The 17,320-nt window shown below is 44.9% G+C and overlaps 1 protein-coding gene across 20 annotated transcripts in view; it reads right to left on the minus strand.

Annotated features, from left to right (window-relative positions):
• Positions 1–17,320, minus strand: part of RIN2 (Ras and Rab interactor 2) — a 237,056-nt gene that overhangs the window by 57,329 nt on the left and 162,407 nt on the right. For 14 of the 20 annotated variants that reach the window (XM_064572750.1, XM_064572753.1, XM_064572752.1 and 11 more), the window contains one exon: positions 7,021–7,121. In XM_064572750.1, coding sequence (XP_064428820.1) covers positions 7,021–7,121 — 101 coding nt within the window. Of the gene's footprint in view, positions 1–992; positions 1,084–6,618; positions 6,742–6,878; positions 7,122–17,320 lie in introns of those variants that run through there. The other 6 variants (XM_064572763.1, XM_064572765.1, XM_064572762.1 and 3 more) reach the window with 6 other exon arrangements.

A 17,320-nucleotide genomic window follows, 5' to 3' on the forward strand; every position in this document is an offset into this window, starting at 1 on the left:
GCTCCCAGGAAAGGAGGAAAACCAATCTTTATGACAGGTGTGACTGGTTCTAGGACAGTCACCTGCTCTCAGATGCTGTGGGACTTGAGGACAGGCACCCAGCTCTGAACCAACGACCCGTGGCACATGCAGCTTTCCAGAGATGACAAAGGGGAAATATTTGTTTTGCTGGCTAATAGTACCCATGACACAGAAACTGTGAGAAGACAAAATGCAAACTGATTTCTGCATCTGATGACTTAAACTTGCTTCTCAACAACCTCATGAATACACTCTCCAAAATCTTCAGAAGAAAGCAGGTATAGATTAACCAAGAGTGATCACTTTGTATCTGACTTTTCAAGAGGAAAAGATGGAAAGGAGTAATAGGGAATGACATTAAATTCTGTGTCTGAAGTCACTGCAGTTGAGAACATATATTTAAAAAAAGAACATATTTTTTAAATATGGGAAATTGCATTGGATGCAGATGTATCCTGAGTTTCAGAGAAGAATTAAAACTCCCACTATGGCTCTACTGGATTTACGCACATACATTTCTTAGTTATGGTGCAGCTAATGACCTTGGCCAAATTAATTCATGAGATGCTGAATATTTCTGCATATAAGTACGGAACAAAGTAAAGCATAAAGCAAAAGAATCCAAGGGGAGTATTTCATTGGCAAGTTTTTTTCTGTTATGAGTTTATGATCTAAGATTCATAAGCAGAAATATAAACAATAAAAGGTACATATGTATTTACACTACACTCATACTTTCTGGATTGTCTTCTCTTTTTATCTCCTCCCCCCAAATAATCCTTTCCATAACTTCAAGCTTTCCATAAATATCACCCAATGAACTGACTGTAGACATGCCTCATGACCTTAGTCTTGAACTTATAACATGCCAGAATTATTAAATGATGTTCTGTTAAAACTAAAGAGTTCCCATTCCTGACTCCCACAGCACTGAGATCAGTACTTGAGTCACAACATACAGGTACTCTTACCTGTCTTCATCCATCATGCTTCCAGAAGCTCTAAATCCACACACCCATTCAAATAGCTAAAACGAAAAAGCAGCCAATACCAAGTGTAGACCTGGAAAACAGAGCATTTGGAACTCCCATATGCTGTTGGTGGATGTGTGAATGACTATAATGACTGGAAAATTCTTGGGCACCATTTACTGATGTTGAATATTTAATAATCCTACAACCCAGCAATTCCACTCTTATATTCCTAACTGAGGTGTATCACCAAAAAACATGCACAAGAATGTATGTAGCAGCATTATTCAAAACAGCCCCAAAGTGGAAACAATTCAAATATCCATTAATAGTAGAATGGATAAACCAACTGTGTTGGGTTCACACAATGGAATACTACCTAAAACATTGAATGAAAGAATTCAGAGTTAAAAGAGCACATGCTGTATGATTCCAGTGATAAGAAGTTCAAAAACAGGCAAAACGAATCTATGGCAATAGAAGTCAGGAGAGTGGTTCCCCTTGGGGTGCACAGCACTTGGGGGGGGTGCTAGGAATGTTCTGTTTCTTGATCTGGGTGCTGCTATGTGCTATGTTTACCACTGAAAATTAATCTAGCTGCATACTTACTGGTGTGCTTCTTCTTAATCATGTTTTACTTCAGTGGAAAGGTTTTTTGTTTTTTTTTTTAATAAAGCAGCACTAAGTGAGGATGGGTTGCTCCAGAAGGCCACAGAGCAACTACTACGGTCACCGTGGTACTTCAGGAGACTTCCTGGAGTAGAACACTGGGCATCTCTTCCTCAGACTGTAAGCCATGGATCTTCTCTTCTGACCTTGTGTTCTAACATCAGTCAAGTGGAAAAAGTGAAGGGTTGTACCAGGGACCAGAAATCTGAGCTTCCTGTGGTTTGGGTATCAATGCCATTGCATAGCTGCTGGGAAACTGAGAACTTCCTGGGGCACACAAACCCTTCCAGAAGAAGTCAGTGGTGGTGACCAACTGCTATACTATAGTACTGGGCAGAGCGGGCCAAGGTATTTTTTAATTCTGTGCATCTGATTCCGGGGTGGGGGAGAGTTGGTTGGGGGTAGAGTTTTAAGATCCTGGACATCCCCCCCACCGCCCAGTGGTCCACTCAGACTGGAGTGTACCAGTGAGGTAAAACGGGAGTGAGGGAAGGAGAGGAAGAGGGCAAACAAAGTTAACAATAGCCTTTGATGACCCGGTCCAGCCAGGCCCCCTGCATCCTGCAAAGCCAGCCTGAGCCTCATCTCATGAAGTTGCTTTGTTCAATCCCTCTACTCTACCTGTGGACAAAGGGAACTTCAGAGACTTGTCTTAGCCTAGAGATGATGGGTCCAGATGGCAATGAGGGTGGAACACTGCCTACATCAGGCCTACTGTGCTAGCCCCAACTGAAAGCAGACTGCAAAATCATGGGGGAGGGAGAGGAAAGCACAAAGCCTTTATTTCCCCACACTCCAGTCTTGGGGGCAATGAAGTGAAGAGCAGGAGGAAATAAGAAATAGCATTTAGAGAGAGCAGAAACAAGAAATCCTTGATCTCTCTCCTGGCTTCCTAGCCTCTTTCTGGTAAAACGCTAGCAGAGGGCATGGAATTGATTTAATCAGATGCTCTTCTATTGGAAGATGTTTACAACAGCCCTGAACCCAGAAGTGAGGGAGGAAGCATGGCTGGCACATAATGGGAAGGTGCCCTGGTCCCTCTTCTTTGCTAGGGAGTCAGCTTAAGGCCCATCACACATGTTCAACTTTTGATTTTTTTATGCACCAGCTGGGTCCCCTAACTGCTTTACAGGGTAATGTCTTGTTTCTGCAAGTGGCTTCTGATGCTTTAATACCTTTAGAATCTCCAAAGGGCTGGCATCTTTCATTCGTCCATTCAAATACTTACTGAGTGTATGTTACATGCCAGACACTATTCTAAGGCCAAGCCCATGCTCTCAGTGTGCTTCCCTCCTCGTGCTGGGAGGCAGAAAATGCACAATTTAAGCAAGTGACCATATATGTCAGATCTGTACAAGTTCTATGAAGAAAAATCAAGTCAGCTAAGGTGACGGAAGAAATGAGGGTCCTAAGGTGAATGCTTCCTGGAGGAAGGGAATTCTAGGCAGAGGGAACAGTAAGTGCCAAGGCCAGGAGGTAGGAGCCTTCTGGGCAAGGAGCCGGTGGGGCTGGAGCAGAGGGACAGAGAGGGGAGAGGTTGTAAGAAGGAGGGCAAGGGGATGGGAGGAGTCAGAGCCTGGAGCATCTCAAAAGCCATGGCGATGATTTTGGTTTTAATGAATGAAAAATACTGAAGGGCTCTGAACAGAAGTGACATGACTTGGATTTGGGTTAACAAAAGTCAGATCCTTCTCTATGCTGCTTAAATAACAGCCCAGGAAGGTAGGATGGGTGAAAGCAGAGGCACTGGGCAAGTGTCTCCTGCAGTGGTGCTGATGGGGGAATCTTACAGGTAGAGCTGTCAGGGTCTGGAGATGGACAGGAGCACAGGTATGAGAGATGGAGAGACAAAAGCCCTCTGTGAGGCCCAAGCACCTGCAGGCATGGTCACTGGGATGGGGAAGACCAGGGAGGAAGCAGGGTTATGAAAGAAAACCAAGGTCTCAGTCTTGGTCTTTGTAAGTTTGAGATGCCAGACGTTGGGCTGAATGGACAGCTAGAGGCAAACACCTGGATTCAAAAGAGGACCAGCCTAGGGATATAAGTTGGGAATTCCCAATATACACAGGGTATCAAAGTCACAGACTGGATGGGATTAACTATGAAATTAAAAGAGGTCTCTTTTAATAAACAACATATTGTATTTACTTGCTGCCAGCATTGTGCAAAGTTCTTTACAGATATTAACTCACTTAATCTTTCTCGCCATCCTCAAGTCAAGCTCTATTATTATCCTCATTTCAATGATGTGCACACCGAGGCACAGAGACTTTTAAGTATCTTGCTCAAGGTTAGTGGGAGAGAGAAGGGGGGTGGGTGGAGAGGAGAAGAGAGGCTGTAGGCTTGAGCTCTGGGTGCTCTAGGATTAGGAGGTGCGGGAGATGAGGAGGAACCAGTTGGAGACCACAAGCAGCAGAAGGCGAGGAGGGAGGAAACCAGGGAGTATGGTGTCCCCAAAGCCAAGTCAATCGAGTGTCCCTGAAAGGGAAGGTAGATCAACCGTGTGGGATGATGCTGATCGGTCAGGAGGTCAGAACTGACCACTGGATAGAAAAGTGACATCCTTACTTTCACTAACCTGGTTTTGAAATTAACTTCCTCCCATTTTGAATGCAGGCAACAAATCCCAGTAGTCTGCACAGTAGCTGAGACTCTGTCACCAACAGAAACCCCAAACATTTTCATTGTTGGTGAAGAAGTACTGTTTCTGGCCATCTTTGCTTCCAGAGGACAGTGTTTTCTAGACCTTGCTATTTAACATGTTAATAAAGAAGTACCTATGCTATGAAATCATGCATTTTAAGAATTCTGATCGTTCTACTGCAGTAGAATTGTTTTCCCTATGTATGTCCTCCTGCATATTTTATTTTATGCACTGAAAATATTAATCTGAGAAGGGGGTCCATGAGACATGAAAAGATTAAAAATTACCTCAATATTAACTACAAAGGAGCAACCAAAAGCCAATGCAGGTAGAGAAACAGCATTCCTAACCTAGGGCACCAGCATGACACTTAGCCCAGTGTTCAACAATCGAAGGGACCATGGACACTTTGTGGTGACTGTGGCTGGGGTAGGTGAGGCTGTTATCACAGCTCACACTTGCTGAGGATGCCACAAAGGAAGGCGACGTCCATGCATCTGTGAAGCAACTGGAACGTGCCCAGCCAAGGTCCTGGGGGAGGGGGGCAATCTGTCTTCTCTCTACAGGGGTTTCACTTGAGGTGGCTCCGCTACTCTCACTCTCCCTCTCCTTTCCTTTCGTCTGCCCTTTGGGCTGCTCTGTGCCAGGCTGACCTGCTGCTTCCCTGTGGCCAGAGCTCTGCTCTTCTTTTATTTTGGAAACAATGGAAGGTCCTCTTTACCCTACCTCTCCCATATCTGGCCACCTGGACACTGTCGGGCAAAACAGAGGAATTAACAGCAAAGTCACGACTTCCTGCTTTGGCAAAATGAGCAAGAGACCCCAGCACAGAAGCCACAGCCTCATTAGTCAGACAGGTCCCACACAGTAGAATGAGGGCCATCCTGGAGCTTTAGCTCCTAGGGTAGTTAGGAGAGTCAATGAGCTGGCTGCTGTGACGTACTCAGAACAGTGGTGGGCACATGGTAAACACCATATACATTGTTCAATTAAGACAATCTTGCCTTTTCTCTTTCTTCCCCACTAAAAAAAGCACCAAGTAAAATGCATCTGAAATTTCACGAATTCGTTGTTAACCAACATAGCATTCAAGAATAAGTGACATTAATCTGAAAAACATAGCTATTACGGAATGCTTACAGTCATTCTTAAATTTGAAAAGGAAAAGATAGAGATGTTAACGACAAGATGGCAGCCCTGCTCACCCAGCCCAGTACCTACTGCTGTCAGATGTCAAGATCGTGATGTGATGGCCACTGATGTACCATCACGTCTTCCGGCAAACCTAACATCCCTGGGCCTTATACATGGGGGGAGGGGTACTGCCACTGGTGTCCATCATCTGCAGAGCTTGGGGACTATCTTGCTGTGTTGTGTTCCCTGGATGTGAGAGAAATCAGCCACTAAAGCTCTCTTCTTTGCCCTTTGGCACCAACCGAACTCCAAAATTTATTTTAGCTCAGTAAGGCAAAGGGGAAAGGAAAATCCACTTCCATGGAGTTTGGCACTATTCTGAACGTGAGGTGGAGAGTCTTTAATCAAAAATCAAAAATTAGCCATTGGGGTCCAGGGAAATCAGAGAGAATGCCAGGGTGCTGCTGCAAGAAGCTTGGGGACCATCTGGTCTACCCCCCAGCACTTTTGTAGAAAAGGGAAAGAAATGGAGGGCACAGGGCATTTCCACAGCTAAGGGGGAATACGGTTCCTCCAGAGACACAGGAGAGTTAAAGCACCACCTTTCAGCTGCAAAGTACCTCCTTGTGATTGTCTGCTTTCCCTGCAGTCTAGGGCAGGGAACAAGTTGGGCTGGTTTGAAACTTGCCTGGGCAACCAGCACCACCTGGTTCACCCGCCCTTGCAGGATTCCTGCCTGTCTCATGACTCGTGAGCAAAACCCACTCCGTGAATCTCACCCTCACACTGCACCAGGCTGCCTCAACCCGTATCCTGGGAAAGAGGGGAAAGCTAATAAAGAGCCTGGCCTCCAAGGCACCATGTCGTTTTTTTAGTGATTATATTCTGTTGCCTTTCCTAGCAATGAATTGTAGCATCCAAGAGCCAAGATGAGGTTGGAGTGACCTCCTCCAGCCTACCACCCCCACCCTGACCTCTGCACTCCCATTCTCCCAATAACAACCAGTCCCTTACAACTAACTCAGATCGGGTACAATACGAACACAAAACGTCATGCTTAACAAGCATGGTATATTGCCCCCCACTCTTCTTAGTTATTTACAACCACATCCAAACTCCAACACACTGGGTCACATTTTAGGCTAATGCCCATGATAAGCGCTGGGGTTTTTTTCTGACCTGAGAACGCAAAATGAGTCCATCCTCTTTAGGGCGCCCCTTTAAACCTTCTGGAGACTGACACGGGCTACACTGAATTCTGTTTTGCACACGGAGGATCCTGCTGCGTTATTGTTTCCATCACTGTGAGTAGGTGGATACGACAGATAGAGCTTTAGGTTTCCGGGTTCTGGTGCCAGGAGGCATTGAGAGGGTGTAAAGTTCAAGTGCCTTCAAAGTGATTAAAATAAACAGACAACTGGTTCCTAGGCCACTCCTACCTCCTACAGAGAGCTTCATCGGGAGAGGCCACCACACTCCCAGTTCCCAAACTTCTGAGAAGCCACCGAGATGGCAGTCCTCGTAGCTGCTAGGGTCCACTTAGCCCCCATCTGACGCCCGGCACCTGATCGTCTCTGTCACCTGCGGGCTTCGTTGGGTTCCAGTCCATTCTCCAGGCTGACATCTGTCTGCACCATCTCCTGTTTCAGTTCTCCGATCTCCGAGACGATTGTGTCAATGAGCTATTCAAAGACAAAAATAGTGTGACGTCAGGCAGTGGAAGAGGCGTGCCCAGAGCCTGGGGAGCTTCAGCCGCTTCAATAGGAGGACAGAGAAGACCACCTTTTTTTTTTTTTTTAAATCCCGGCTGTGTGAATTTCCTTCACCCAGAGGAAAAAAATAAAGAGGGTGGGAGCAGCTTTTTATTAAAAAAAAAGAGGAAGAACTTAGGTTTCGGTACTGCCCTAAGAAAACGGATATGACACCCAGTTTGCTTTCTCAACATGAATACAAAGAGGAATAAACAAATCCTGGTAAAACCAGGCTTCCACATTCATTTTGTCAAAGTCAAAACTCAAGAGGAATTCCCTGAATTAAAATTTATACAATCATTGTTCTGGCTACAGAAATAAGTGTATTTGTTTTGTTTTTGTTTTTTTAAGATTTTATTTGAGAGAGAGAGAGCACAAGTAGGGGCGGGGTGGCGGGGAGAGGGGCAGAGGAAGAGGGAGAAGCAGACTCCCCACTGAGCAGGGGGCCTGATGCGGGGCTCGATCCCAGGACCCTAAGATCATGACCTGAGCCAAAGGCGGATGTTTAACTGATTGAGCCACCCAGATGCCCCAGAAATAAGAATATTTAAAAGACATACATAGTTTGCAATTTCCAGACATTAAGCTTATTCATACTATTCTTTGCTTTTTATTTATTTTTTTGATAAAGAAGACTGTGTGGGGAAAGGGAAGAGAGAGGGCTGCCCGGGGTGGGGAGTGGGTGAACCACAGGGGGAACACAGAGGGAGATGTGCCCTCCTCTTGCAGAAGGCTCATGCACACTTGTATCTTCTACCCACACAGCTGGGAAGAGGCTATATCTGCCCCTGAAGGCTGGTCTAAACTCCTGAGCCCACGTAATCACTCATCCAACAGAATCCTTCCTGGTGCTAACTAGGCACTCTATGTGTAGAGCAGCTGTTCTCAAAGTGTGTCACTGCTCCCTAATTTTAAAAAATCATAGTTATTTTTTACATAAGTGTTATTTATGTCATCGTGTAATAGATTTATTATTGTTTCAAAATAAATATATTTTTTAAAATTTCTCCATTTTAATTCCCAATACAGCAAGCATCTCGTAGCTATAATCCATGTGAACACAAGCTCTTTGGGGTCCTCCATAATTTTTAATGGATAAAGGGATCCTAGGGCTATAAAGTTTGAAAATCACTATTCTAGCTGAAGATAAGTGTTGTCTTGCCTCAAGCAGATTTATCCCACCCAGGCGCTGGCAGAAACTTCATCTGAGCTTACAGGCTGTTCTAAACTGTTGACCCCATCTATTCATTCATTAATTCAACAAACCTTTACAGGCACCCACTTCATGCCAGGCGCTACAAGCACGGAATAAGGTGGACAGTTCTCGCAGAGATGATAGTCCAGTGGAGTACAGACCACAGCCCTGAGCGCTGAAAAGTGCCAGGATGAAAACAGAACAGGGTGATGCTGTAGGGGGTAGCTAAGTGGCCACCACTCTAGGTGGGATAGGATGGTGAGGGTGGATCTTTGAGGAAGTGATGGAGCCCTGAACAACAAGGGAGCCATGAAAAGATCAAGGGAAGATACCTCCATACAGAGAAAGTCCCAGAGGCTGGGGAGGCACGTGGCAGGAGAGGCAAGCAGGGACCAGAGCTCGTTGGCATTCTAGATCACAGTACCCATACATTTGAGTTTTCTACACTAAGAACCATCAAAGGGCTTTAGGAGGGGAAGACATTTTCTTTGTTTTATGTTCTAAAAAGATCACTTTGGCTGCTGGCTAGAGACGGTTTGTAAGGGCAAGAGGAGAAACAGCAAGACCAGTTTGGAGGCAACTGAAGGGATGCAGGCAAGAGTGGTCCAGGTGGTTTGGACCAAGGTGGTAGCAGGGGAATTAGAAAGAAGGGGGGAAATCCGAGAACAATTTAACACAGAAATTGATAGAAGTTGATGGACTTGATATAGGAGCGGTAGGAAGAGAAGAATCAACACAACTCCTAAGTTTTTGACTTATCAAATAAATAGATGGCAGTGCCCTTGACTGAAATGGGGAAGGGTTAGGTTTGAGGAAGAAATCGAACTGGATATTAGATCAGTTACGTCTTGATTTTCTTATTGGCCATCAAATAAATTTGGTAAGTGGTTTTTGACATTCAGTATGGAGATATTTATACATTTGGAAGTCACTAGCTTATGTGCTGGCATTCCAAAGCCCTGAGACAGGGAGAGAATATCTGAGGGGAAGGTGGACATAGAGAAGGGGTCCCTGCAAATAGCTCTACACACTCCCAATGCTTGGAGGTCAGAAGAACGGAGGCCAGCCAAGTCCTCCATGCTTGATCCATCCCTGTTGTGTGTGCCTGGGATGCAAGCTATAGGCAAACATTCTAGAAGCACTGGGGACCTGGAAGAGAAAATGACCAGGAGATCCCTTTTATATATATCCCACTGGCAAAAATTTAAAAGTCTGACAATATTTGAGAATATGGGGAAACAGGAACCCCAAATGCTGCTAGAGGAGTGTTATTTGTAGAGCTCACTTTGAAGAGTAATTTGGCAATGTCTTACAGAGTCAGAGACACACAGACCTCCTAGATACACACTCTAGAGAAATCCAGGCACATGGGTGCAAGGAGACCTTTATAAGAATATTTCTGTTCCATTATTTGTAAAAAAAAACCCCAAATTATAAGCACTTAAATGTCCATCAGTAAGAGAATGGGTAAACTGAGGTATAGAATACTACATAGCAGTTAAAACTAATGAACCAGAGCTATAGGTATCAAACACATATAAACAGAAATGCTCAAGGGCGCCTGGGTGGCTCAGTTGGTTAAGCGACTGCCTTCGGCTCAGGTCATGATCCTGGAGTCCTGGGATCGAGTCCCGCATTGGGCTCCCGGCTCGGCGGGGAGCCTGCTTCTCCCTCTGACCCTATCCCCTCTCATGCTGTTTCTCTCTCTCTCTCTCTCAAATAAATAAATAAATAAAATCTTTATTAAAAAAAAATGCTCAAAAACTTCTCATAAAAGCAAAAAAAAAATAAAAAAACAAAAATAAAAAAACAAACTTGAAAAGGGTTACATCCAGTATATAAAATTGAAAACCATTCAAAACTACAATACTATAGTGTTTATAAATATACACATAGATAGACAACTCCAATGTGTGATATGGGGGTTATCCCATAATAATCTTAGTCCAGGATAGTGGTTACCTCTGGAGGAGAATGGATGAAGACGTTCACAGGTCAAGGGGCTCAACCACAATGAGATTTTATTTCTTAAAATGAAATGGCAAAATCATAAGATTTGACAGAGCTGAGAGACACGTGTTTAGCAGTATATGTGATTTCTGTAGGTTTATTCATAATCAAAATTATTAGGAAAAGAAAAAGGGGTGGATGTGCATGAAAATGGAAGGAGGTGGAAAGACTGAGAAGGTAGGCATGAGTGGGGTGAGCAAGGGCAGTCTGAGTGTCTGTGCTGAAGACCCCCCAATCTGGGCTGGGTCACCCTCCCATTCTGGGCTACGGCTATGGTCCTGGGCAGGAGAGCCACACACAGGAGGGTCACCCACAGCCTCGGGCAAACCTAGGACAAAGAGTTCCCATCCCCAGCAAGGAGACAGGTCACTAGGCACAATCAGCCTGTTCACCCTCAGTCACCCTCACGGCCACCACATTAATGTGAATGTAAACGTAGCCTTCCCCAGGAGAAGCCCTTGATCTTCTCTGGCCAGACTGTTCCTCCTGATACTGGCCTTGCTGACACCTTCAGTAGTGTCTCAAGACCTCCACACGCCACACTTGCTTCCTTCTGTGTACCTAACCAAACACAAAGAACCTAGAAGTTGTGGTTCTCACTCAGCCACACTCAGATGGCAAATCATGAACACCACCATTGATCTGTAATGCAGAAGGGACGTGCAGTGACGCCTAAGACACAGAGGTGGACGAGGACGGAGGCACCCCCCTGCCTGCAAGACTATGAGACCCTTCCCAGCTGGCGGAGGGTCTTGTCGCCCCTCCACCTCTCCTGTCACCATCCATTCTGCCCCAGCCCACCCACCTGAGGGCACAGACTCTCTGAATGATCTGTTGTTATACCCACCAGGCCCCTCCACCCACCAAAGTCATCCCCAAACATCTGCTCCTCCCTGAGGTCTGCCCCGGTGTCAATGATTGAATTTGAGGTGTTTCCCAAATTTTCCCAGATACATTTGTGTTTGTTTGTATTTTTGATACCTGTAGATGTTTGATCTCATCTTTTATGCTCTTAATACTCTTTATTTTTGAGGCTAAACAGAGATAACCTGCCACCCACAAAGGGACGGGGAGCAATTTTAAGCTAAGCTTTCTCGTGTTTAAGACAACAACAGTTTCAACCTAAGTGCTTTATCAAAGTTGGTGTCGCAATCGAAATTTCTCCAAATCCACTCACACAACCCAAGACCCCACCACATCCCCGTAGCTGTCTAGAATTCCTATAAGAAAGGGAAGGGGCTGCTTAAGCATCTGCCATGCAAGCACTGCTCTTCACAACCCTATCTGTTGGCCCAGGATGTGTGTGGACACTTGGGAAGACGGTCACGGGACCAAGCTGCTCTTATTCAGAGCAATCGAAGCAAGACAGGACACCAGGGTGCAGGGCCACCAAATCAGTGAGACAGTGGTTCTACCAAAAACACAGCATCTGTATCATTTCCAGAAAACTACAAGTCATGAGGAAGGCCCCAAACCAGGAAACACACAGACAAGGCAGGCAAGCCTGGGGTGGGGTCTCTGGGTCCCCTCCCTCATTCTACTCAGAAACCTCTGTTGACCCCTCTCCCTCCCAGGTGAACGTTTGTGCATAACAAAGTGCCAGGAGCCTGAACTGTTCACCTGGGTAATATTCATGCCAGTTGGCATCCAGGAAAGGCCCAGGTTCTTTCCCTCTGAGATCACACCCAGGGCTCGGCCAGGGCAAGGTGGGGCCTGCAGCGTCCCAGGCTAGAGCGGGATCTACACTAATTTGTACCACTTTGTAATCATTCTGGTGATCTCCCCGGAGGTGGGAACCTCCTGTGAGGGGCCACAGTGGCAGCGTGGACCAGTGGTGAGGGCACCGGCTCTGGGCTCAGAAAGACCTGCCTTCAAATCCCACCTGAGCGGCCCCGCATTGGTTGGGTCCTGAAACTTGTTATTAATTGTGAGCCTTGCCAGGAAGCAGAGTGATACCAGAAGACGCTTCAAATAGATGCAGACACCTCCCAGCCTGGAAAGAGGCCATTCCATTACTGGGAGCGGACCTGGATCACAAAAGACCAGTGTTTGTAGCATCCAGTCTTCCTCTGACAGCTGCCCAGAAGTCTCTAATCTTAACATCTGCCCCCTAGACGCCTATTTACCCCGACCGGGGACAGAAGTCTTGATGCCATCCCTGCTCGCCTGGGAGGCTGGAGGGAGGGAAAAGGGAGGCCTTCCAAATCTTGCGTTCTTTCTTTTAGCGTTAGATAAAGGAAAAAAAAAATCTCTTGAAGGCCAAGTGGAATTAAAAGGAGAAAGTGTTTACAGAGCAAGTTCTGATACAGTGCTCTTCAAATGGCAAGTCAAACTCAGGAATGTTATCATGGTTTGAAAAGGGGATGTGTTGCTGATATGGCGAAGACTTGAAACCTAGGGTGTGGGAAAAGTCAAGTGTTTTGTTCTTAGCTCTGGAATTTCTGTTCCCCTCGTGCATCAGCTTGGCCTTGGAGTGTGATGTGCCTTTACAGACCCCATCAGCCCTGTGGGATTAGACCTACCTCCAGGTCATGAAAAACCACATCACCCAAACAATCCCTCTCCTGTCTATTTCTGTTGAGCCGGGGGAGCCTCATGGTCTGGTGGGTACATCCCATGTTTGGGGCTCTTCTAAAGTAGTCTGGAAAATAATGGGTTCCTTATCAACCTTGAGATGATCTTTGCTCCCAGGAACTGTCACCATAGAAACAAAATAATGAAGGCTTCTTCCTTCCACTTGCAGAGGAGTGTCTAGAAAATGATGGTGAGGCACCTCAGAACCCTTTTTGTTTGTTTGTTTTCTAAACTTTGTGTGCCACATCCTCCGGGGTGTTTCCATTTATATTTTTGAAATTTAATTATAATAGCAAACAAAAAACATGAATACATTCTCATTGAAAAACATAAATTGTTGTTAAAGCTAATGTCCCTTAACCATCACCCATAAGCCTTCCACCTACCCAGACGTAAGCACTGTTAGTTTTGTGCACACCATCTTCGAATGGTATTGTTCTGTGCTTTTTCTACCCAATGGAATTATACTGATGTATTTTGTCCTGTGGTTCCCTTATTTTACACAATGAAATGTGGGATTTATCCGCATTGATACATGAAGCCCTAGCTCATTCTTTTTTTAAAAATATTTTTAAAGAAATTATTTAAATTCAATTAATTAACATATAGTGTTATTAGTTTCAGAGGTAAAGTTTGGTGATTCATCAGTTGCATATAACACCCAGTGCTCATGACATCACATGCCCTCCTTAATGCCCATCATCCAGGTACCCCATCTGCCACCCACCTCCCCTCCAGCAACCCTCAGTGTGTTTCCTATGATTAAGAGTCTTTTACTTTGTATCAAAAACTAATGATGTACTATACCTTGGCTAATTGAATTCAAATAAAAAAAAGTCTTTTATGGTTTGTCTCCCTCTCTGATTTCATCTTGTTTTATTTTTCTACCCCTTGCCCTATGTTCTTCTGTTTTGTTTCTTAAATTCCATATATGAGTGAAATCATATGCTAATTCTTTCTATGATTGACTTATTTCGCTTAGCATAAGACCCTCTAGTTCCATCCACATAGTTGTAAATGGCAAGATTTCATTTTTTTGATGGCCACATCTTTATCCACTCATCTGTCGATGGCCATCTGAGCTCTTTCCATAGTTTAGCTATTGTGGACATTGATGCTATAATCATTGGGCTGCACGTACCCCTTCGGATCACTACATCTGTATCTTTGGGGTAAATACCCAGGAGTGCAATTGCTGGATCATATGGTAGCTCTATTTTCAACTTTTTGAGGAACCTCCATACTGTTTTGCAGAGTGGTTGCACCAGCTTGCATTCCCACCAACAGTGTAGGAGGGTTCCCCTTTCTCCGCATTCCCGCCAGCATCTGTCGTTTCCTGACTTGTTAATTTTAGCCATTCTGCCTAGTTCATTCATTTTAAGTGGGAATAGTTTTCCACCCTAGGGATATACCACATGGGGATATACATAAGGATATACCAGGTATCCATTCTATTTTGACAGACGCTTAAGTCATTTCCAGTGATTTACTGTCACAAGCAGCACTGTGTTAAACACCCTTGTGTACTGTGTGAAACCTCACAGAAAGTACTGAGCTTCATTCACGTAAGAGGTTATGAGGTGGCGCTGCGTAGCTCTCTAGGTGGCTGTGTCAAACTGCACTGCCTCCCCCATCTTTGAAAGTGTCCCCCTCACTTGTCAGTGTTTGATTTTATGAAACTTTTCAGCTTTGGCCAATCTGATGGGTGTAAGTGGCTTCTTACTGCTTTAATGTGCTTTGCACAGATTATATTTTTGTTGTTATATGTATTTCTTCCTTTGAAGAATTGCCTGTTCATTTATTTGTTGCCCATCTTGGGGTTTCTTGGTTTCTCTCATTAAACTGCACGAGTTGTGGATATGCATCTCGTCTCAAATATTTAAAAGATTTTCTCTCATACTGTTTTTTGTTTGTGTTTTTATTTCCTTAAGCTTTTAATGTTGATAGAATAAAAATTTTTCATTATGGCTCCTGTTTATTGACCCTTGTCTAGGAAGACTTTTTTTTTTTAAGATTTATTTACTTATTTTAGAGAGAGAGAGAGCGGGAGGGGCGGGGGGGGTGGCTAGAGGGAGAGAGAGAGAATCCCAAGCAGACTTCACGCTGAGCGTGGAGCCTTATTCAGGGCTCAATCCCAGGACCCCGAGATCATGACCTGAGCTGAAATCAAGAGTCAGAAGCTTAACCGACTAAGCCACCCAGGTGCCCCTAGGAAGACATTTCTTATCTTGAAGTTATAAAGTTTCCTTTCTTTTCTGCTGAGATTTACATATAGTTTTGCCTATTTACATATAATATATTTATTTATAAGTAGGCCTTTAATTCATCTGGAGTCTAATTTTATGTGTGGTATGAAGTCAGGACAAGGAGGGGAGGGATAACTCAAATATGGCCCACGCTGGGTTCCCCAAATCCCTAAACTCCGCACTCTGAGATGGCTATATCTGCCTCAAGGTGCCTTCTGCAGGCCAAGGAATGTGCCAGAGGGCTGCCACTTTCAAACATACGCAGAGGCTGGGGATGACCTGTGAGGCAGGGGATAGAACTCTGCCCTCGATTTTTTTTTAATTCCAAATGGAGAGCAAATGAACTCAACAGCATTTTTGCAAAAGTCCATCTTAGCCCTGCTGATTTAAAACATCCCCTAATCACAGCCAGAACCTTCCTATTTACTAAAAACAACATTCATTCTCTTTTAATTCCATTTTCTACTTTGGAGTTAAGAGAGAAAAAATACCTCCACATACACAGAGAAAAAGGTAATTTGCAACCCTCCCCTGTACCCTCCTCTGAGTAAAGTGAAACGAATGGTTTGATGTGAATAACTTTCTGTTTTTAGCTCAGAGTATAGAAAAGAGTAGTGTTAAAAATAGAAATACTAGGCCCCAAAGGGAGTCCCTTGTGCAAAGCCCCATGTCGCAAACCAGGACTTCACGCCTAACCTAACTCCAGTTCCAGACTCTCCCAGGAATGGTATTTTAAACCAGTCTGCAATTTCCTAATCAACACAGGTAAACTAAAGGACAGATCCCCGCCCTTCCCCCAGAGGAAGGTGACCAGCCTGAAACAAACCTTTCTTTTGTTGATGACTTCCTTGTCCCTACTCCCTTTTGCCTATGCACATCTTTCATTTTATACTGCTCCCTAGAGCTTCTTTCTATTTGCTGGACAAGGTGCTGCCCCATTCAGAAACTGTTGGCCAATTAGACCTTCAAGTTTACTCAGTTGAATTGTGTTTCCTAAATATCAGTATTTAGAGGAAACAAACACAAGTGAACAAATCTAATATCTAAAAGCAGAATTTGACTAAATGACTGGCTTGGAATTCCTTTGGCTCTGCAGCTTCAAGCACTGTGTCCTTGGATAAATCATTTGACTCCTTAAATTTCCTCATCTGTGAGCTGAGAACATGCTGAGGGCTGCTTCTTGGGCCTGTTTAAGAGTGCATTGAGGTGATGCAGACAAAGTCCACAGCAGATGTGCATTTTTAGTATTTGCTGGTGGGGAGTGGGCTTACCAATTACATTGCCCACCCATAACAAAAAAGTCAGAGGCCTGGTTCAGAGGGTACTAGAAGTACAGAGTGGGATTAAGGTAGCAGGATGTGTTGGCTGATTGTGTCTGTTGGGGGACACAGGTCTTTGTACAATGCCCATGAGAAAGACCTCCACATGCTATGTCCCTAGAGGCACGTCAATTCGATGGGGCTTCTTGGGGCCCAACAAGCACGAGTAGTCATAAAATGGATAGAAACATTTGAAATTAGGAGATTTCCAGAAAATTCAGGACCTGGTGTCCTTTGTGTGCATCGGTACCTTCTGGGTACACCTCAAGATATTGATGGACAAGATTTTCATAGCCTTTAGCCTCTTGGAGCTTCCTCAGATCTGAAAACCCCTGCAAACATCAGGCAGCACAGTGGCCTCTCCCAAGACCAGTGTTTCCACCAGAGGGGGCCCCTAATGCTTCCCAAGAGTGGTCAGGAGAAGGGAACCTGGCCCTACACAGCCAGCCCCAAGGCCCTTGTCAAAGCACGGCTCAGGTAGCCAGACCTGCTTTGTCTGGTGCACAGGGACCAAGAAGGACCCTCAGAGTCAGTCCTTGACCAATGACAGGTGGGTGATGAGGTATAAATGCCCCAGCTCCCTCTCCTCTGGTGGAGACAGCTGAGAAGACCTATACTGTCCCTAAGCTCCCTTTAAGATGGAGCCAAAGTTATCTTCAAGGGGACTTTGCTTGAAATTGGACTCTTGTCTGACCTTCTTCCCTGCCCCACTCCACTATGGGTTTCTCTTGGGAGCCACTTTCATAAAAATCTTTAGCTCTGCACCTATTTCTGGGGAACCTGACT

The sequence above is a fragment of the Mirounga angustirostris genome, unplaced genomic scaffold (assembly GCF_029215605.1).
Source record: "Mirounga angustirostris isolate CCGP_5_RB_7025 unplaced genomic scaffold, mMirAng1.0.hap1 SCAF_10, whole genome shotgun sequence".
NCBI classification, from domain to species: domain Eukaryota; kingdom Metazoa; phylum Chordata; class Mammalia; order Carnivora; family Phocidae; genus Mirounga; species Mirounga angustirostris.